The 22,260-nt window shown below is 35.7% G+C and overlaps 1 protein-coding gene across 1 annotated transcript in view; it reads left to right on the top strand.

The window, feature by feature from the left end:
- Positions 1–22,260, top strand: part of CFAP47 (cilia and flagella associated protein 47) — a 230,371-nt gene that overhangs the window by 158,736 nt on the left and 49,375 nt on the right. Inside the window, exons 57-58 of the mRNA XM_063304691.1 lie at positions 3,383–3,539; positions 11,405–11,497. Of these exons, the coding sequence (XP_063160761.1) occupies positions 3,383–3,539; positions 11,405–11,497 (250 nt within the window). The remainder of the gene's footprint in view (positions 1–3,382; positions 3,540–11,404; positions 11,498–22,260) is intronic.

The raw sequence follows: 22,260 nt of genomic DNA, 5'->3' as shown, positions 1-22,260 counted from the left end.
TACCAATAGGTTGATAGGAGTCTTTGATCTTGAAGCTCTTTGCACCTGCCAATTTCAACCTCTTAGCAGAATTCAGTTTACAGGTAGTCCTCACTTACTGACCATTCATTCAGTGACCGTTCAAAGTTACAATGATGCTGAAAAAATAATTTTATGGACTATTTACGACCATTAATGACCTTCACAGCATCCCTCAGTCACGTGATCACCATTATAGTCAGTACATCTTTTCCTGTGCCTGACCTGTTTCCCCCCCACCCTCTAGTTGTAGAGCACAGAGATTGGAGAGGAAGAGATTGTAAGAGAGTAAACTCTTACACTCTTTGCTCTTCTACACATTGAAAGCAATGCGATTGTGCCAGCAGCCCGGGGCTGGGAGCCACAGGCATGCTATGCAAACAGCTTACAGTACTCTCTGATTGTGCCAGCAGTGGATCAAGCAAAGGAGAGATTGCTTACAGATGTTGCTTGCTTTTTTTCTCCCCATCCTCCTTGCAGAGCAGAGAGATTGGAGAAAAAGAGATTTCAAGGGAGTACTATAAGCTGTTTGCATAGCATGTCTGTGGCTCCCAGCCCCAGTCTGCCAGCACGATCGCATTGGTTTTGATGCATAGAAAAGCAAACAGCTTACTCCCTTGAAATCTCTTTCTCTGCAATCTCTCTGCTCTGGGGGGTGGAGAAAAAAAGCAAGCGATTTCTATAGGCAATCTTTCCTTTGCCTATGGGGGAATGGTAGGAGGCAAACAAAAGCTGTAGATGTGAAACTGAGTAGTATTGTCTCCAGCCAGAATACTCAGTCATGGTCATGTGATTTTCCACTTAGTGACCGCTTCACTTAGTGATGGAGTTAGGGTTGTTAAGCGAGGACTACCTCTACTATTTTTAAAATAAGATGGAAAGTGCCTTTTGGGGCTCTGCAAATATTTCTGAGGAGGTTTATTGCAATTCCTTCTCTTTGGTGGGAAAAAATGGGAAGTAAAGTCGCTGGGTGTGCACATGGATATGAGGCAGTTGAGAGTACTGTAATTTACAAATCAGCTGTGCAAAATCTGGCAAAGGAAGAGGTGGCTTTAATGATTCCAAGAGAGGTGCTTTGATCCCCTGTATTGAAGGATATGCACAACCATAGGATTTGGATCCTGACGTCTTTTCCTTTTAATGTGTTTTGCTTTACTTTATAATTTCAACACAGAAAGTTAATTTCACAAATAATGTGGATTATTTCTCTTTTTAATTTTATTTGGAGGAAGTTTTTTTAAAAAGCAAGTGCTTGTATTTCTGGAATATATGGTTGAATAAGTTCAAAGCAATAAAGTGCTACTTTGTCTGAAACCATGAGAACTTACTGATAAATTAAAAGGTTAATTCTTTATCAAAAGCTAAAGAAATAATGCAGTAATTTACTGAAAACTTTCTAGTTCAAACTGAAACTTGACAATTTTGTCACCTTCTGCTTCTCCTATCAAACAGTGACAAATCTCCAAGTTTTTATTTCAGCTAAACCTTTAATCAATACAGTATCTCATTCTTACATTTGCCATATCCTGCTACCTCAACCTTTTCCGTGTTTTTTTCCTCTAACCTGTATGACTTTTCTTTGCTCTTTTAAGCTCAAAATCATTTAAAACTTTTGACTTCTCAACTGCATCGCTTAAGACAAAGGTGTATTTTCAGATTATTGTACTGAAAATACATTAGTATTTTGGTTGCACTGATTCAGTGCCAGATTTTGTTGCAAAGTCCTTCAGAAGTAATTTTGATAATGTATGTAGAAAAGATGGTAAACCTTTAATTTTAAAAAAGCATTGATTCTCTTCTCCTGATTTTATGATTAAATGCTTCTGAATTGACATTTTAAACTATCTAAAAGATGAGTAGCTGACCAATCTAAGATCAACCAATGACAGCACTTACAGGACAAGCAGTAACCATTTATGATTGTATCTCATAGCTGAACTGAGAGAAGCTGCTATGGTTATTATCTGCTTCTTTTATTTCTGGTCTGAATTTTTGGAAAAAAACTTGCTGCAATAAGAATTTGAACTCAGACTGTAATCATTTTGCTCTTGTTTTTTTAATCATTAAATTTAATTGAGTTAAATTAAATTGCCAGCCTGAAATGCCAGCCTGACTGTAATGGTTACTTAAGATGTTAACATACTTGTATTACTAGCCCCCTTGACAAACCAGCATATAATGGAATGAGACTAAGTGCTATTAGAGGTGAGGAGGTTCTGTTATCAGGTCCTGTAAAGTATTCTTTGCTTACATTTTTTCCCCTTGTTCTCCTATTTAATATGCTACTGTGACTAATACAGCTTGTCTAAATAAGCAGAACTCCTCAGAGATAACAGGTATAGCAACACAAAGCTTAAAAAAAAAATCAAAATTATTTTAGGATTGGGTTTACCATTTTTCTTGTTCTGATTGAACACAACTTCCATTTAAGTAAAAAGAAAGGGTTTATTACAGTGGACTTCATTGCTTTAATATGGTGACCTCAACTTTTTAAAAATTACCTTTCTGGGATACTTTTAGAATTGTTATTTGTGTAGTTGTGCTGTCATTGATCCAACTGCCAAATATCATGTTCGTTGTAAAAATTTATTCGTGTTTACTATTCATATTTGCTCAGAAGTAAGGATGAATTCTAATATTCCATGAGCTCCCCAATCCTCTAGAACAAATTTTGAAGGCCTAATGAGGTGGGGGGGCTCTCATTATGGGAAGTACAACTGTTAGAAACAAGGTTGTCAGTGGAAAAGTGGCACTGGATCCCATTCATTGTCTCACTGTGTTAATGGGATTTAACTTCTGGAATTGTGTTTGGGATTGTAGCCTTTGCTGCTTCGCTGTTACATAAATATCCCTAAAATAGTGTCTTCCACTGTCATCTAAATAGTGTAATAGTTATTCAGTGCAGAAGTCTGATTCATAAAACATTTCTCAGCTTTTTGTTGTTGTATCAAAATGCACAAATTAGGTCTCCATGTTGAGCAAGTGTGCCATGCACTGTACTGTTTATGTCAACGGTGATGAAGAATCTAGTCTGCTATCACAATGACAGGAATAACCAGCTTGTTAAGTATGGAAACTGTCTTATAATATTTTCCCAAATCATAATGAATTATAGTAATCATAACAACAGTGACTTCAGTGGGACTCTGACAGCAGAGCATTATTCTGTGGTAGAGTATATTCCTTGCATTCAAGCTCTGAGTCTGCATTGTAATAAGCATCTGCGTACCAAAGCTACTTGACTGGTGTGGTGTCAAATTAATTTATATATTTTTATTTTATATAAGCTTTATATATTTTTATTTTAGAATAAGCTAAAAGCCTTATTCTGGTTAAAATATGAGTATTTCTATTCCATTTACAGCTTGAAGAATGGGTATTTTACTTGTCTGGTATTGGTCGGATACCTCAACCAATGGAACCAGCTAGTGTCAGTTCTTGCCTTGGTCACCATTCTTCTATCATCATAAACTTCAAGAATCCTACATTTGAAGAAGTAGTAGTAGATGTCCTTTTAACAGGTATGGCAGTTTCCTTTTATCACTGGGAAATTGTATATTTAATCCGTCTAAATAAAGCTTAATAATTCACTTTTCTACTATACTCCCTGAAAAGGTAATTAGTTTCTTTTTAAAACTATAATTATATTACATAAGACTAAATTCTCCCAGCAGTGAAGACTGGAATTCACAGTAAGCCTTCTACCAGGATGTCATAGAGGGCTTTATTCTGCCAACCACTACTCAACTCTAGAGAAGGTAGGCATGATGTTGATAGATGAGAGCAAATTGGACTGTACCCTTCTGAATCAGTTTGTTTTCTTGTGTAACAAGAACCTTATAACTCTCCAATAATGCATGCTGCATGATAATTGAAGTTGACACTTCTGTGTCCTGCTTCAGGCTTCAGTGACACATGCACACAATTTCTTGGATGATTATCAGTTTACTAGGCTGAAGGATTTACAGTGAAACAAAGGAATGTAAATGAAGCATGGGGATGTAAATGAAGCCGAGGCTTACCTGCAAGGTTTGCATTAAGAACAGGAGCACGCTAAAGAATCGTCCAGAGTCAGTCCAAGGTTTCAGAGCCAGGTCAAGGTTGTCAGCCAGTCCAAAGGTCAGAGATCCAAGAAACAGAATCCACACATGAATGTCATGCACAAACCGGATGTCAGACATTGTTTCCACCAAGAAGCTTGTCTCCAAGCTGCTTCTTAAATAAGGCTGCAGCCAGCTGTCAGTAATCAGACCACTTGTTCCTTTGCTTGGCGAGTAGCCTAATAGACCGTCGCTGTTCTGTTCTCCTTTCTACTTGTCTGGTGTGGGGACTGGGAGGCCTTACGTCATCTTCACCTGATTGGTCCAGCTGCTCAGGTGGTACCTGTGATTGATCAGTCTCATGTGATATCTGGCTTTGTCCTTCCTGAGGCTGATATTCCACAGGTTCAGCTGGAGCAGCTTCTTCATCCTCAGCCTCAGAATCTGAGTCCAGAGCCTGGGCCATGATATTCTGTCTGTCATTTCCATCTTTAGGAATCTCTACTTAGAAGGCACATAGAATGCTAGATAGCTTTATTGTCTCTTTCCAACAAGAACCAATACAAGGAATTTCTGAATCCATCCATGTACAGCTGTATAATTATGCAATGCTCATAAAATAGCAATAGAACATTACTTAATACACCCTATATTTATCTGTAGAAATCTTGATTTACATATTAGCAGGTCCTCACTGGGGAAAATCTTTAAAAAGTGGAGCTAACATTTATGAAAATCAAGACAGAACTTTCCTGAACTAAAAAAATTAATGCCTCTGTGCAATTACTAATAAGTTGTAGGTGGTAATTATTTCATCTTTCAGATCAGGCTGTTTGCTAGGTCTGCTTTTTAAAATTTAAATCAAACTCTATAGAAATATTTGATATTGCATTTAACTTGTGTACTTTATTGTCACAGTACAATAGTTGCTTCATTTTTTTGGATTACTACTGCTAAGAGCATTTACATGACAAAATTGTAGACAGCATACCTCAGTCACTTCATTTCCATTGTGAAATTGCTATTTTTCTACTCATTTGCTTCTCAGGAATCCTATTATTTAGATAAAATATTCAGCAGAACTATTTGCTGGATACAAGCTAATTCAAATTCATATTTTAGTGTATGTTAACTGGTATTTTAAACTATGAAGACTATTCAATACCTTTATTAAGAGCAAATTATTTTCACATTTATTTACATGCAATAAACATTGATTTTGAGAACAGCTATAATTCTAACTATATTATAGGTTTGACTTAGGATGGTAACAGGCACAGGTAGATGTTCTGACAAATCCCATCAATTAGGCAGTTTATTGGCTGTTTGGTAACACAATAGTAGCATAATTCCCTCTCCCAGATGCTCCTAAGGGATTTGGTTATGCTACCTTCACCTCCTGCACTGAGTAAGTATGGTGATCCCTGAAGTTAATGTGAGCTGTATCCTGAGACAGATCACTCTGTGATTGCCTTCTGGTTCAATTGGCCCATCCCGGTGACTGATAGACCCAGTGGGGGACCAACTAGCAGTGGAATCTCTGGTTTATCTCTGGTCTATCGTTAGAGCAGTAAGATGTGGTCTCTAACTTTGTCTTTTGTAAAATAGCAGGAGTTTCTATTAACTGGTCCAAATCGGAATTGATGCCAGTAAGTGAAAATTTGATTATCCATCCATTTAAGGAATATCAATTCTGTATTTGTACCGAATCCATTAAATATTTAGGTATGCGTATACCAAAAGATAAAACTCAGTAATACGTAATATAAACAAAATATATAAAGAGGTTTCTTCAGATATGGATAGATGGGAATCATTAAACCTCACCCTTTGGGGAAAGAAGAATGCTTTCAAAATGAATATTATTCCCAGATTAATTTATATTCAGAGAAAAATTCCTGTTCAAATATCTGGAAAATATTTTCAGAAAATAAATTCTTTGTTTAGAAAAAATGTATGGGGTTCTTCAGTTCTGAGAATATCTGTACAGAAAATGCAATTACCAATTAATGAGGGAGGATTCGGGTTTCCGAATCTGGAGCTATATCATCAAGCTTACCTACTGTCAAGTATTAAATACTAGAATCCAACTATTGGTGTTAATTTTCCAATTTGAGCAACATTGGAATATGCATATATAAAGCACCTTTGGTTGGATGGACATTTTTGTTGTTTATTCATTTAGTCGCTTCTGACTCTTTGTGACTTCATGGACCAGCCCATGCCAGAGCTCCTGTCGGTCGTCAACACCCCCAGCTCCCCCAGGGACGAGTCCATCACCTCTAGAATATCATCCATCCACCTTGCCCTTGGTCGGCCCCTCTTCCTTTTGCCTTCCACTCTCCCTAGCATCAGCATCTTCTCCAGGGTGTCCTGTCTTCTCATTATGTGGCCAAAGTATTTCATTTTTGCCTTTAATACCATTCCCTCAAGTGAGCAGTCTGGCTTTATTTCCTGGAGGATGGACATTATTAGGATCTAAATACAATAGAACTGTAGTATCTCTGGAAACAATTATCTCAGAAAGCTATGGAATGCAATGTCTAATTAAAAAAGATTTGATCCTTTTTCCCATGCTAAATTGATTTATGGGGAAACCCAACATTAAAAATTGGGAAAAAGATGGTAATATGGAAAAATTGGATGGAAGTGGGGATATTTACTTTGGACCAATTGATAGATGATGATGAATTTTCAACTTATGTTGTGTTAAGAGATAAATATCATCTACCAGTTGTAATCCAGTGGCAATATTTACAGCTACAACATTTGTTAACAGCACTGTTCGGACCAGCAGCATTTTCAGCTTCTGAGACATCTGAGATACTAGAACAACTTATTAAATCTTTTAAAACTAAAAAACCTACTATTAGCTTTTACGGATATTTGTTATCAATAAAGCAATTTGACATGCAGATGTTAAGAGATGAGTGGAATAAGGAATTAGAGGTTTCTATATTGCCTAGAGAAGGAGAGTGTCTTAACTTCTATAGCAAGAGTGTCAGTGGAACTTAAACTATGACTTACACAACAAAAAATAATATTTAGAATTTTTTGGACTCCATTATATTTGTACAGAAACAGACTGTCCAAGGCTACATTTTGTTGGAGATGTAACAAGGACAATGCTTCTTTAAAACATGTTTTTACAATATCCCACACTTACTAAATTTTGGGAGAAAGTATAAATGTGCAACAAAAGCTAAAATTTTCAGAGGATAATATTCTCTTGAGTTACATATATATATATATAATTGTATTAGAAATATATATATATATACACACACACACACACACACACATACACACTTGCATAATATTTGCATTAGATAATTATATATAGAATTGTCACTGTTTACTGTTATAACGCCATACTTTTTTTATTTTTTATTATTTTTTCTGTTTTATTTTTTCAAGCACTTCTTATTGTTTTTTTGTGTTATAATGTATGTATCTTTGTGTTTTGTTCCTCTGTTTTTTTCTTTTTTCTTTGTTACTATTATAAAAGAAAATAATTTTTTTTTTTAAAAAAAAGATGTGGCCTCTAACTATGTTGCTAGGCTCAATCATGATATCAGTCAGTTGTTTAAGGAATGCTTCTATTATCATATTCATCAATTTATTTACAGCTTTGCTGTGTTGATTATGTAACTTTGGTTGCAGACTATAACAATAAAGTTATTATCATTCAAATCATGCTATTCTTTTAAGATTGTGTTTTAGAATCTTCTAATTTTTTGTAATTTAACAGTAACATAGAAGGGAGCAATTAAGCAAGCTAGCTTCATAACCTTTGCACACTGCCAGCCAGGTGCATATGGAGTATATTGTGACATGAGTTAAGTCTGTACCACAACAGTTGGAAAAAAATAACTCATAGCAGTTGGACTTTGTACAGTAATCTGCTAGATGGTTTGATAGCACAGATGTAACGTTGTTTTATTCTTGACAGCTTATTTTTCCACTGATGGTAATATTTTTTCTGCATGTGTCATTTACCATAGCCAGTGCAAAGCTTTTGAAATTGGTTTTCCATTATATTTTTTCTGCGTTCTCCGTAAATGTCATCTTTACTAATTAGGTACCTATATTTTGACGTGCATTGACTATCTCAACATAAATTTTTAAAAACAGGTGAGATGAATTAACAGAAACAATTATGTGAACAATTTGTAACTGTTAAATCATGAAAAGCAAATCTGTATCAGTTATCATAAATCTTTCTAATCGTGGAAAAAAGATAGAAAATGTGATTGGTTTGCTTCATAATAGCTTAAGTTCATTATAGCGGGCTTCCTGCTATCCATTTACTCCTCTTATTGCAACTTGTATAGCTTTAGTAAAGAAATACATATCTCTTCTTCATTCCCTAGTGCTGGAGTGGACAATCTATGGACCAGAAAGCTTAGTCTGCTTGTTTAATATTAATTCACCTGGTGCAGGATATTCATTTGACACTGATTAATATAATAATATGTCAATAATTTGCATGTGGTAACAGCAATTTTACATAATAGTGATATTGCTGAAAACTGCAGTTACTTAATTCAGAATAGACATAACTAGTTCACAGTGCAAGGGCTGAGGCTGATACGATGGGAACCAGTTATTCCCAAGCTAGAGAGAACCATTATCTAAACATGTCTTAGCAACCTTCCAAGGCTATCAAAAGACTGCCCAAGTATCTGTTAATTGAAGGGTGAAAGGAAGAATCAGAGAGTTTAACCTCTAAACAATTACACCCAGTCAGCCATGCCTCTGACTTCTTTGTTTGGGAGTGGGAAAGACATGGTTGTATGTATGGCTTCATTCTTGTCTGCAGTAAAATTTGAATTCTAGCAGAGCTGAGTTTACGAACTCAAAGAGTTTGATATAAACAGCAAAAAGCTAAATATGATTTTGAACTAAGGAAGTTATAAACAAATTAAGGGTCCACACAAATTTGGAACACTGAAGTTTTTACTATAAGGTTTTAGAAGTAATTATATAAAATAAACAGCTTTTCATGGGAACCAAAATTATTTTGTCTATTGTAAGTCATAACAGAGATTAGAGACTCTATGATTTAAATTGGACATTAGAGGGGCCTAAAGATTCCAGACAAAAAGAAAAAAAAACTTGTAAATCTGCTTTTGGATTTGATCAGTATTGGGATTTGCAAAAATACACAAACAGTATAACATTTGAAATATTAAAGGAGATTTTCAAAGAATGGGGCCAGAAATTAGTAGCCACAATATCAACAATATGAGTAACAGTGTTTGCTTTCTATGGATAGACTATGTTCAGAAGATGTTAATGAAGTAATGACAGATGTGAAACAAATCTTGCTTGATGCAGAAATAATAAGATCAAAAATATTGGATAAAAAAAAGTGTGGATTACAAGACAGAGAAGGCATTTCAAGTGGAAATACAAGTGACAGGCCAAAAGCATGACCTGGATAAGAACTCTTTACTTGGTATACAAAAGAAGCTGGATGAAGTTTTAAAAATTAAAGGGGAATACAAATGATAAACCAAGAGAATGGCTTGGATAATGACTTTTTACTGGATTTACAAAAGAGGTTTGCTAAAGCTTCGAAGAAGCCTTTGGGATAGGAAAAATAAAAATGGAAGAGAGATCAAATCTAATGACAACATCTGAATGAATTAAAGATCAAGATTGTCACAAGTAAAAGGAAGGAATATAAAATTGGTTTATTTGATCAAAGTTAAAATAAGACATGTTTTTATAAAGGTCTGGCAACCCTTTATGGACTTTTTGCTGACACCAACATTGAAAAGTTGATGTCTTACGGATTTGCTTAGAGATAAGGGATGGGTTATGGGAAGAAGAGATCTCTGTAACCTTATAGGGGGTGAAGAGCTACCAAACCTGTTTAGATTTGTTGTGATGAAGATTGGAAGTCGCTTCTTTATATATTTCTTTTTTTTCTTTATCTCTTTCTCTTTTTTCTTTTTCCTTCTTCACACTTTTTACTCTCTCTTTTTTACTTTCTTTCTCTGAGTTTAGTTTGTATTGGTTTTTATTATTGTAATTAAAATCTTAAATAAACTTTATTTATATAAAAATATGGGAGCTGACAAAATATGTCATAGAAATCTTTATTTTAAGAAAACATTTTATCGCAAGGCGTGGGTGGTGTTTAAAAGTTCTTTTAAACATAGTGTTTTCTAGTAGTGAATTCTGTTTGTATGATGGTTGCAGGTTCACAGAATGTTTTTAAATACAACAGTTACAATTCTTTGATTGTTGAGACTTTCTGAATAAAGAATCTAGTCCCGGTTTCATGAAGTGCTTACTGGCCTCCACCCAGAAGTGCAGAATGTGTCCAGTTGAGTGGTGCTGATATAGCCAGCACACTGGGACTTTTGCCTGGGAGTGGGAGGAGCATCACCAGGAAAAGCTCACAAACAGCTTCTTCTGCTTTCTTTGGCACCATGAGGCTTCCCATCCTCCCTTAATGCAGTAATGTGCCGGCATGTATTGTTTGTGTTCCTGATGGGGATTTCTTTTCTTTAGCTAAACCCTGTTTTCTTCACCCATTTTCCAGTCAGACTTAGAGGGTTCACGCTATATGTTTTGTTTTATTCTTAAATCTGTTTGTTGTATTGGATTGTGTAAGAGTCAGTTGATTGAAACAGCATGTATATCTTATAAATAAATAAATGATAAGATTCAAATATGTAGGAATTTGCAATACCTAATATGAATATCTTTATTTTCCTTTTTTATTTTAATCAGTCTTATTTTCTCTTTAAAGCAGCAGTGTTTATTACTTTCTACTACTGCAGCAGTAGCATCTATCCCTTTCCGTTTTTGTATTTTTCTATTATCTGATATTTAAAAATCATTTTAGCATCAAACTATATTCAGAGACACGTTGAATCAGGAGAACATCACTAATCTTCAGAAAATTTATTACAAATAGATATTATAAAATGAAGGATCACTAAAAGTAAATCTTAGTCTGATTATGTTTTCATTGGAGATCATAATTCTTTTAAATTATAAGCATTGTTTTAAATAGCAAAACTTCTAACTCAGCCCTCTTCCAAAATAGATCTTTTTGTGGGGTAGTAAACAGAAAAAATCATTTATATATTATTTCAAAGAATCTTAATATGACTCTATGAATATTTATAGCTGTTTTGGCATGTAAAGTATAAATTAAAATGCAGAAAGACCTTTTAACAAACTGTCCATGCCTGTTTCAAAGAATACTTTGAACAGCATTCATAGTTCCTACATTAGAATAGTCTTTGATCGTTTCAATCTTTAGTGAATTCACTTCCTTGAATGTGACATTGAAATGTAAGAGATTTTTTTTTCTTTTTCATTAGATCAAGATCATATCATAGATCATCCTCATGCATCTACATGCCACCATTCCAGTAAAGACAGTATTTTCTGGCTTCCACTCAAGGAAAAAGAAGGTAGCACTTTTATGGCTTGTTTAAATTCCTGTAAGATACTGTATGTAACTGTGAAACTATATGATTATGTAGCTCACTTAAATTCTAGCTTCTATTTTCATTAGAGCTATCTGTTGTCATACAAAAGCATTATAAACACAGTGGAAAAAGGACCCAGATGTATTCATACAGGAACTGTGCTATTGATTTAGTGTTAAATAATTTGACAGCTGACTCATAATCACCCCTGTTGATCTCTTTGCATACATCATAGTCTTACTTTTGCTATAATGCTGTCCTGCAGCACGTGAGACTCTTCTAAGAGTCGGTGCATCATCTGCATAGAGGCAGATAGAGATGTGCTTGTATGCTGCCTTAGGAGGATGAAAATTCAGGCTACTTAAATGACACACCAGGACATGAACCAAAATGGAGAAAGCATGCAACCTTGTTTGACTCCCAATGTGTTGAAACAGCATTTGATAAATCTCCTTGTGGACTATAACTCACCTTCAGAGAGATGCTGCTACAAAGCATCCGATTAAAGAACAATAAGCAGGGACCAACTGAGGCAGCCAATTTTGACTGGAGTATAACAGTAGATGGAATCAAATGTTGCTTTCAGATCAATAGAAACTGCATATAAAGAGATAATAGCATCAGAAGAGTAATTTTCAACAGGATGCTGGAGCAGCAGATTTTCTTGCTCAAGCCATTCCCTTAATTTCCTTGGAGATGTCTGGCATATAACTTGCTAATGGTGAAAGGTCCTGTCATGAGTACTGATGGCGAGCAGGAGGGGGCCTCTATCCAGGGGGGAAAATGCATGCGTAGTACTGAGGAGTTAAGCAGCCATTCAAAGAGACACAGATCAGACCCGCCTTAACTTTTGGGGTTTATCTGTCTGGGTTTTCCCACACTTCTTCAGTTTGTTAGGATTCTGTCTTATGTAGCAGTAATAAACACTAGAGACCTACTCCTCATCTCAGCGTGATTCCTGACTGTTAGGACAGGTCCCCTGTGCAAGCACTGAGTCATGTCTGACCCTTTGGAGGGATGCCGCTTTTGCAACGTTCGCTTGGCAGACTGTAGCGGGGTGGTTTGCCATTGCCTTCCCCAGTTGTCACCTTCCCCAACAAGCTGGGTACTCATTTTACCGACCTTGGAAGGTTGGAAGGCTGAGTTGACCTGAGCCAACTACCTGAGAATCCAGCTTCCACTGGGATCGAACTCGGGTTGTGGGGAGAGTTTCGGTTGCAATACTGCCACCTACCGTTCTGTGCCACACAAGGCTTGCTAATAGTATTAAACACATGACAGTCCTATACATGGCAGGATCAGCCCTGCTTATTTTTGGAAAATAAGGACTACGATTGCCATACTTAAAAACATGGCCACATTATCAGTATGTAGCAGTTTTATTAATACAGCATGGCTGGAATAGTATCCACCATTGATGGTAATTTTTAATTAGGTCAGGAGGTATTAAATCAGCAGCAGGAGTCTTTCTTGCTGTCAGATGAGAGACCAAATTCAAAATTTCAGAGACTTCCACTGGCAGCTGTTTGATATGGGCCTTCATATCATGGTAGCCTAGTAGATTGGACATTTCATTCCTGCTATACAAATGCCTGAAATGTCCTTTCCAGACCTTGAAGGGATGACACTATCCTTCTGAGATGGTCTATTACCTCAAAAGAGGGCCAAGTCTATTATTCAAGGGTTTATTTGAATCTATTTGAATCTAGTCTTTTTTCCTGGAAGCCCTATAACTTAGCAGTTCTTTGTGCATACTTCTTTCCCCAAGTTAATGCCAAAAGTCTGCATGATCCTTGTAACTCCCTTCTCTCTGGAGAAACAAAATCGATGGAAAAATGCTGAAGGGGCAAGAATTGATGGCAGAAGCAGCAAAGACTCATTATCTTTTCTGATGCCATATTCCTCAGTTGTAGCTTGTAGAAAACCCTGAGAAAGTCAGATGTCTTATAATGATGCTTCATAGGTCTTATTACTTTAATTATATTGTTTATCTTTTCCAAAACTCTGAGAAATCTAGTAATATCAGAACTCCTGTTCTAGACAAATTGAGTCATTTTAATTGTTCTCTGTAGCAAAACATTAATTCAATTAAAATGAATATATCTGCCTTGTTTCACCACTGTAATGCTCTTCCTTCTGATAGTCAATCAAATATTTTTTAGGATGTTCTAAATCTTACTAAAGTAGAGATGGTAAATAATTCATTTCACATATACAAACCCATCCTCTGCCATTTAGATTTCCTCATTTTCTATTCTGAACAGTGGTATTTGGATTAGATAAAACTCATGCTGTTGAACCTGTCTGAGTTAATTTAGAAGGAATATTCTTTCTCCTCTTCAATTTACATTTAATTATCAATTCATTTTAAAGTATTATTTCTATTTCTCATGACTGAGATAAATGGAGCATAGGATTCAATGCTCAAAAGATATTAAAATATGGTATGTGTTTAATATTCATTATTTATTTTACATATTAGATTTATATCCTACCTTTACTTTAGGTGGTCAAGGCCATACTCATAGCATTTCCTCGTTCAATTTTTCCTTATTACATCAAATGTGCGGTAGGTTGAGCTTGAGAATGATGGACTAGCCTGTATCAAGAGATCATCCATCTGCAGTAGCTATTATGATCTCCTATATAAGCTTATATAAGAGAGCCTTTACCTAACTTGGCACTCCCTACCTCTACTACCACTTCAGATTTGTTGGAGTATAAATTCTGTCATCTGCAGCCAGTTCACACAGCCAGGCCTAATATATTAAGAGTTGCAGTCCAACATACTTGAGGTTGGTAGGTTGGGAAAGGCTGGCATAGTGAATTATATAGCGGTATATGCAACTTAATAACATCTTTTATTGATTAAAAGAAGGAAGCAAATCTAATGTTTTTTTTTTCATTTAAAATTCATTTATTTGCAAAACTGATGACCTTTGGAACAAGAATACACTGAAAAGGTCAGGACTGTGGGATATAATCAGTTTGAAACTGTAGGAAATAGTCTTGCAATCATGAGAAATGTAGGGGATAAATAAGGACATCCTATTGAGTGTAAAATGCTAAAAATCTTTGGAACCTGAGTATATCAGTATTCTGCATAAACCTAATGGATACTGGGATGCTGACAACAGTATATTAGCTTGGAAGATAGTCCCTAGAGACGCTTGATCCTAGCTTGCATGTAATAGCATAAGCATGCTTGGGGGAAAAAGGTGGCTTAGGTTACACTTGTGACATACCGGCAAAATGTGCCAAAATTGACTGATACTGTTCTTACTGTTAACAGGGAATGAGGGATATAGCATGGGTGTATACCTAAGGCTGATAACCTAGTACGTATGTTCTCTAGCATTAGGTGAAAATATTGATCAAATCTATGATAGTGCAGAGTAAGGGACATAATCTTGAGAGAAAAATGCAAGAAATGTTATCTAGGCAGAGGGGGCTGAAATGTTCTTTAAATCCTGGGAAACATGTTAAAATTTGGAAATGGTTCAGGCAAAGGTTTTGCTGATTCACTAGAATATAAGAAAGAGGGGAGGTACAACATAATCAAACTTGCAAGATTCTTCTATTATAACCAATCTTGATAAAGTGTATCTAGTTTTCCTGATTTTCTGATCTGGTCTACCTAGTGGGGCTGACAGGCAGCTGAGATCAATATCTGTGGGTTGATCTAGTGACAACCATGGCAAGTACAGGTAGTCCTTGTTTAGTGACTACCTCATTTAGCAACCATTCACAATTACAGTGGTGTTGAAAAAGTAACTTTATGACCAATCCTTGCATTTATGACCTTTGCAGGTCTCTAAAGCAAAGGAAAGCTGAAATAAGATCATAAGCACAGTTGTGGTTTCACTTAGCAACTGCTTTGCTTAATGACCAAGTTGCCAGTCCCAATTGTGGTTGCTAAATGAGGACTACCTATAGAAGATTGTGACTTAGAATGTAAGGAGAATAAATGATAAACAGCATGAAGCAACAAATGAAATGAATGAGTGAATGAAACAAAGAAAAAGAAAACTAGATAATATACTATATGTCTGTGAAGCTAAGAGAAAGTGGGGGAGGATATAACAGATCTGAATGGAGGTGGTCTGTTCTTGTGGAGTGGACTAAATGAGTACAGAGAAGTGAAGGTGAACATTTCCATGTGAATGAACGGCTAAAATGTATGTCAGAAAATATATAGAATTGGTAATATCCAGCTTGTGGGTGAACATGAGAGTAAGAATAGTCAGTGAGAGTTGCATGTTATATTCCAGTGAAGGATGATAATAGAAGAACAAGAATTTAGAAGATTCTGATCAAATGCAGGTGCAGAAGAAAAAAAAATTATGTTTCTGGTGATATGAATGGAAAGGTGTGAAATAAACTGAGAGAATACAAAAGAAGTAATTGGGCCACCTGGAGTCCCAGAAATGAATTAGAATGTGGCAGGTATCTAATCCAAATGCATGAATAAAGCAAAAATGCTCAGACACATGATGAAGGAAAGAATATAAGTGTAAATGAATTATTATTTTGATTATATTTAATGATGAATAGCATTAATGGAGGGCTCAAGATGAAGATTGCTTCTGAACAAGGCACTGACTGACTTTTATTTATAGTCAGGAGTGGATCCTGAGAAAAAGTAGATAATGGAAGAAAAGGAAGGAAGTGAATGAGAGTAAAAGTAAAATAACTGTAGGAAGAGACATTATGTATCCTAGGTGAAAAGAGAATTAGAGATAGATTAATTTCCTAACAAAAGATAAATATATTGATACATCTGTGATAAAAATATATTCATATCACACTATCATCAGTTCTGAATTTATGTATTATCAACTGTTTTGACTAAAGTGTAACAGGGAGTATCAGTGACACCCTCTTAGTTCATTATTTTCATCAGAAAAATATAACTGGTGCCTAATTTTCAGTGAATTCAACATTAAAGACCTTTTTACTAGGTAAAGACTTTCAAAATTATGGTATAGCTCTAATCTCCATTTTAGCTTTACTCGTGTGTGGGAGGGAGGAATTGATGTCTAATCAAATTTGCTGCTTTTATTTTTGCATATTATTTCCTATTTGCATATTTGCATAACTTTCCAATTTATATTCATATTTTATGTCTTTTACTATGATCCAGTGAATATTGTAAAAATACTGATGAACTATTGTCTAGGAAAATTCTTTTTCTGACTGAATTGTGTAGCAAAATGTTTGGCACGTATAATTAGTAAGAGTTTTCTAGAAGTTCTGTTTAGGTTAATCTGTTTTTGTCATTCCAAAAGCCCATAATATATTTGCTTATGTGAACTGTTCCGTATATCATAGGTTGTCCCTGAGCTTTATGGATTGACTTCTAAAACCTCTGATCCTGGCTACAAACTAGCATCCTCCTTTTTGTAACTGGAGAACAGCTAAGCTAAAAGCAGATCCTCCCACTCCCCACCATACCACCTTTATTTACTCATTCTGTCATTTGAATAAACGAACCAACATCTGATTTAGAAGAGGAGCTAAATGGTCCAAGGGAAATGTTGCAAGAGTGACATGATCAAAAGATGAACTGTGAACAACGAAAAATGCTCTCTATAGCAATACAATTAGCTTTGTCATTTATTGTGGCAGAAATTATCATACTGTTCTACGGCACAACAAAAATTGGTACAGTAGAACTATGGAAGATATGTTTATTTTATAATGAGGCCTGTCTAGTTTTGCAAAATTGTAAGGCAATCATTCTTTACAAGAAATTCCTGATTTGCTAAAACATAGTTATAAATGAAGCCAGCAATAAAAGAATTATTGTCACTAATAAACTTTTGTCCTAAGAATGATGTTTATTAAAAAACCAGGTGAGCAATCATACCATGATTTATTATTGGCATGATTCATCCTATTTGTTTCATTTCAATGATCAATTTTCATCAAAGAGAATTATGTAGATTTTTTATTTAAATATATGGAAAGCGTGTAAATTCTTTAATAAGCAATTTGGGTTTCAAGAAAAACAGAAGTACATAAGCAGTTTTCTAAACTTAAATTAGTACAAAAAATTACAATGCCGATTATTAAAGCTATTGTTTTCCCAAAAAAGAGATTTATCAATATTAGCTACTTCAATCTCTGCTCTTTTCTGGTATAATAACAATTCCTAAGTAAAGGACAGATACTGAATTAGGGTTAAACAGCATTTTAATCCTATTGCTTATACTGTAATTACACACAGAAAGAGTAGATCCATTTTCCTTTTATAATTTCACTCTCCTTTGATTAGTTGCCTAAACACATTTAAGCAGGATATCTTCCTTGTAGATGTTTATGTAAATACCTGCCCCTTAGATACAGTGTGGCTAATTGTTGACAATGGTATCACAGTGTGACTGTGCTGAAACTATTCTCATGAGCAGTAGAGGACTCCTGGCAAAATAGGAACCATGCTGTTATGGAAGACTTACTTTGATGTCATAGAATTTATGGTCAGAGGCTATGATACTTCTTGAAGATACAAGGTGCGCTCAACGCATAACATTTCTATTGCCCATACATCAGTTTAATAGAAAATTAACAACAACAAAAAGTCTCTGAGCCTCATTCACTGATTTGCTGTTTTATTTCTCATGTCTCATGTTTCTCATGCATTATTTGCTAAGGATAAAACACTGAAAGGCAGAGAGTTCTAGATAAATTGCTGAACCAACTGAAAATACAAATACCAGCAAAATTTGTATGGATTCTGACAATTGCTGTTTGTCACCGATACAAAAAATTATTCTGCAAAGCTTTTATTGGTCAAGCCAGCTTCTTCTTGTGGCTTCCCTTGAGGAAGTCGCGCACTGCCTCTCTTTGCTTCAAGGCTACGATAACGATAACAAGCTTGTGGCTTTCCCTTTCAGCTCTCTAACAGTATTGCCACTTCTGCTCTAATAAGGTAATTGCCATGACCTCTTTCACATTAACAGTATACTTGACCTCTTTGCCTTAGATATCAAAATAATTAACCTTTTGCTGCATAACTCCCATTCCCATCGCTTGGCTTCTCACACACAGCTAGAGGAGCAGAAAATATCCCTTGTTCCCACATCCATGCTTTTGCCAATATAAATACACAAAAATTAATTTCTTGGTCAATCATTCTGGCACTGTTTCCCAGTGCCACATGGGAGTGGGGAGCCTGGGGTTATAAAAGTGTACCAAAAGACCTCTTCCACCACTGTCTGTCATGGCTAAATGGAACAAGAACTCTCCTATATAAGTACATGCTCTAAGTAATAATACCACTCTGCTTAATAAAACTTTGCATTTTACTGTAATTCTGGCATCCATTCATAATTTTGGGGGAATCTCACCTGCAATGGCCACCACCTGCAACAGTCACAATGAGAGATACAATAAGAGATCAAAGTGGCTCTCACCCAGTAGCATTTCAGAGGGCCTTAAAGACCTGGCTCTTTACCCATGCCTTTGCTAAGATGGGTGTGGCCCCTTCTAAGAAGTAGGTGTGTGTTTTCTTGCTGCCCAATTTTGCAGTCTTTCCTTTCTGGGTTACCTTAATTTACTGTCACATTGTTTTATAGTTTTATAGTTCTGTTTTCTTGTGAATCACCCAGAGTTGTTTGGAGTCAGGCAATGCAAACATTAAATTATAAATATAAATATTTTCTGTATGGAAATCAGACCTATTAAAACCAAATGGAGTGAGTCTCCAGCATTTCCTGTGGTGGTGGTCTTGCATGCTGCTTAAGCACCTTGTTGCTGTTAGAATGTCCCCTATGTCAGCCTTAGTATCTAAAGCATCATGATGAAACATTATGAAGCATTATGATAAGTTTCTTTCCTGGTTACTGCTTGGACTAATGCTCCCATCTTGATCTGTCTCCAGTAACAATTTTTAGTTCTTCCAGGTACATTCCAGTAATAATTTTGATCCCATCCATCCACCTTATATACAGTATTTCTTTTCCTTCTTCTACTTCCTTCACCTTTGCCAAGCATATAGTCCATCATCTACTCAGATCACATACCCACAGTATTTGAGTTTTTCCTTGCTGACCATTGTCTCAAAAGATTGCTAGGATTGATTGATCAATTCTTACCATCCACAGTAGTCTTGATTGATTCTTCTTACAATCCGCAGTAATAACCATGTTCAAACCTATTATTTGAAGGTGTGTATCTGCTTTAACTATTTGCTATAACTATTCTATATTCCACTATAGTCTGCCAAGAAAATGTTGTGAAAGTAGCATCCCCCCAAAGGGTCAGACATGCACAGGGGACCTTTCACCTTTTTTTTTCATTCTTACCTTTTTTGTCATAGAAATAGCTTTATTTTTCATCAGAATAAACCTCTTTACCCCTTTACTTCTTCACTGTCAGCTGTAGAGTTACTAAGAATGCTGGTTGACTTTACCTTTGTCTTCTTAATAGATCACAGTAGACCAGATTTTACTTTCTGTTTTTACTTTCATAATGAGCTCTTCTCTACAAAATGCTGTTATCTTCATATCTCAGGTTAGAGTTTTAATCTCCCATTCTGATTCCAGTTATCTCTTCCAAGCCTGCCATTCGTATCATATATTTGCTGTGTAAATTAAACAGCTGTGGGGACAATATGCATTCTTGTCTTACTCTCTTTCTTATTTTGAACCATTCTATTTCTCCAGACTCAATTCTTACAACAGCTTCTGGTTCATTGTAAAGGTTCCTTAGAAGAATGAGGTGCTTTGGCATACCCATAGATTGACTGATTGATTTTGTACCATCAAGTCAGTGTCAACTGTTAGCAACCATCTTGGCAGAGCATCTCCAGAATGACTGTCTCTAACCTGTCCCTTCAGGTTTTCCAGTGGTGCACCCATTGCACAACATGTTCATATTTAATATATTCCACATTCTAGCATGATCTTCACAACTGACGGCCCTGCGATAGTCAATGAAGCATAGGAAAAATTTCTTACATTCTCTTGGAACTTTATATTATCCATCTTATGTATCCTATTTGAAACTATTGCCTGTCACTTTTTGGTTTCTAGTAGAATTGGGTGTGGACATATTTTCTCTCTGCAAATGTTTTTGTCGTTCTATAATCCTGTTTGTAAAGGATTTCATTATAGTTTTTCTACCTTACTGTTTTGCCTCCACTAGTTTTCTTCCATGATTACTCTAGCTTACCTCTAAATTTTCTTGTGGTTGCTTTATCTTTATAAAAACGTTTTCATTTTCTTGTTCTTGTCATTTTCCACTACATGTTGATATTCTCAGTTAAGATATCTTTCTTGATTGACACTGGACGTCTGTGTTCTGTAGTCTCACATCCTTCTTGTTGACCAAAGCTTTCATTTTTTCTTACTTTGTCATGATAGCCTGCTCTGAAAGTTACTTGGATCTTTTATTCTTTGGATTTTTTTTTGGTTTAGTTTTCAGGATGTCTCTTATCTCTTTCCATCGCTCATCAAGTTCTCTTTCACATAAATGAAGCATAGTGAACTATTATTTACTGTTTACTGTTTATTTATTTGCTGTTATATTCTGACTCTATCTTCTCCATGTCAAATCAGATATTGGCAATAAAGGAAGAATTCTCTTCAGAAAACTCTGAAGAGTTATATATATCTATATTATATATCTCCTGTATGATTGTGCTTATCCAGTCCAAATCACCCTGCAATTCCAGATTCCTCCATTTCTTCTATTTTTGCATTCCAATCATCCATTAGTAGTTCTACATCCTTTCTTGATGTTGCATTTCGCATCTCTTGTAATTTGTTGTGGAAGCAATCTCTTCCATTGCTGCACCTTGTATGCTACCTACTAGATATTGATTAATTCTAAAATATATGACCTTTTCATTTACTGAGTTAAAGTCAAACATATATTTAGCGTTTTTTTAAAAATGGATCATTGTCACTCAGGTCCTTTCTTTGCTCCCCTGCCCTGAATAATGTGTCATGTGATTTGAACCTGCCTGTTCTGGTCCACCTAAATTTACTTATTCCTAAAATACCCAATGTAATATTTATTTATTTAATTTTTGTCCTGCCTTTATTTTTATAAATAACTCAAGGTGGCAAACATACCTAATACTTCTTCCTCTTCCTATTTGCCCCACAGCAGCAACCCTGTGAGGTGAGTTGGGCTGAGAGAGAGTGACTGGCCCAAGGTCACCCAGCTGGCTTTCATGCCTAAGACAGGACTAGAACTCACAGACTCCTGGTTTTTAGCCCAGCACCTTAACCACTAGACCAAACTCAAACCACTAGACCAGGCTCTAATATGCTTTTTCCCTCTGTTTCAAGCCACATTTTCCTATGTTTCCTTTTAAAACCAGTACTGACCAAATCAAGGACCAGAGTTCTTGTGCTTTTGGTCTAGCAAACTCATCCCTTCTAGATTGATTCATGAGAATTCAACATTCATGACCACATAATTAGAGATGTGTTTTCTGATATGTAGGTCTCATCATCTAGCACTCAAAGTTATCTAAATGTTTTAGCCTTGTCCATACAATTCTTTTGGCAACAATATCCAAATTATTTACCAATGCCTTTTAATGGGTTTGATTCTGCAGTTACTTCTAGGGTCAGTTGGCTTTCTTCACACTTATAAAAGTTCTTGCTTCCCTCATCCTCACTGTGGATTACTCTTAGCTTCCCTGTCCCCATTCAACTTTAAGAGTGACCCTTGTGATAGCTTATGTTCCTGTCTGCATTGGTCTCAGGGTCCTGGAGCTATGGATCACTTCA

This window comes from Candoia aspera, chromosome 5 (assembly GCF_035149785.1).
Source record: "Candoia aspera isolate rCanAsp1 chromosome 5, rCanAsp1.hap2, whole genome shotgun sequence".
NCBI classification, from domain to species: domain Eukaryota; kingdom Metazoa; phylum Chordata; class Lepidosauria; order Squamata; family Boidae; genus Candoia; species Candoia aspera.
The sequence above is the reverse complement of the archived record's forward strand: the minus strand, read 5'-3'. Positions and strand labels throughout refer to the sequence as shown.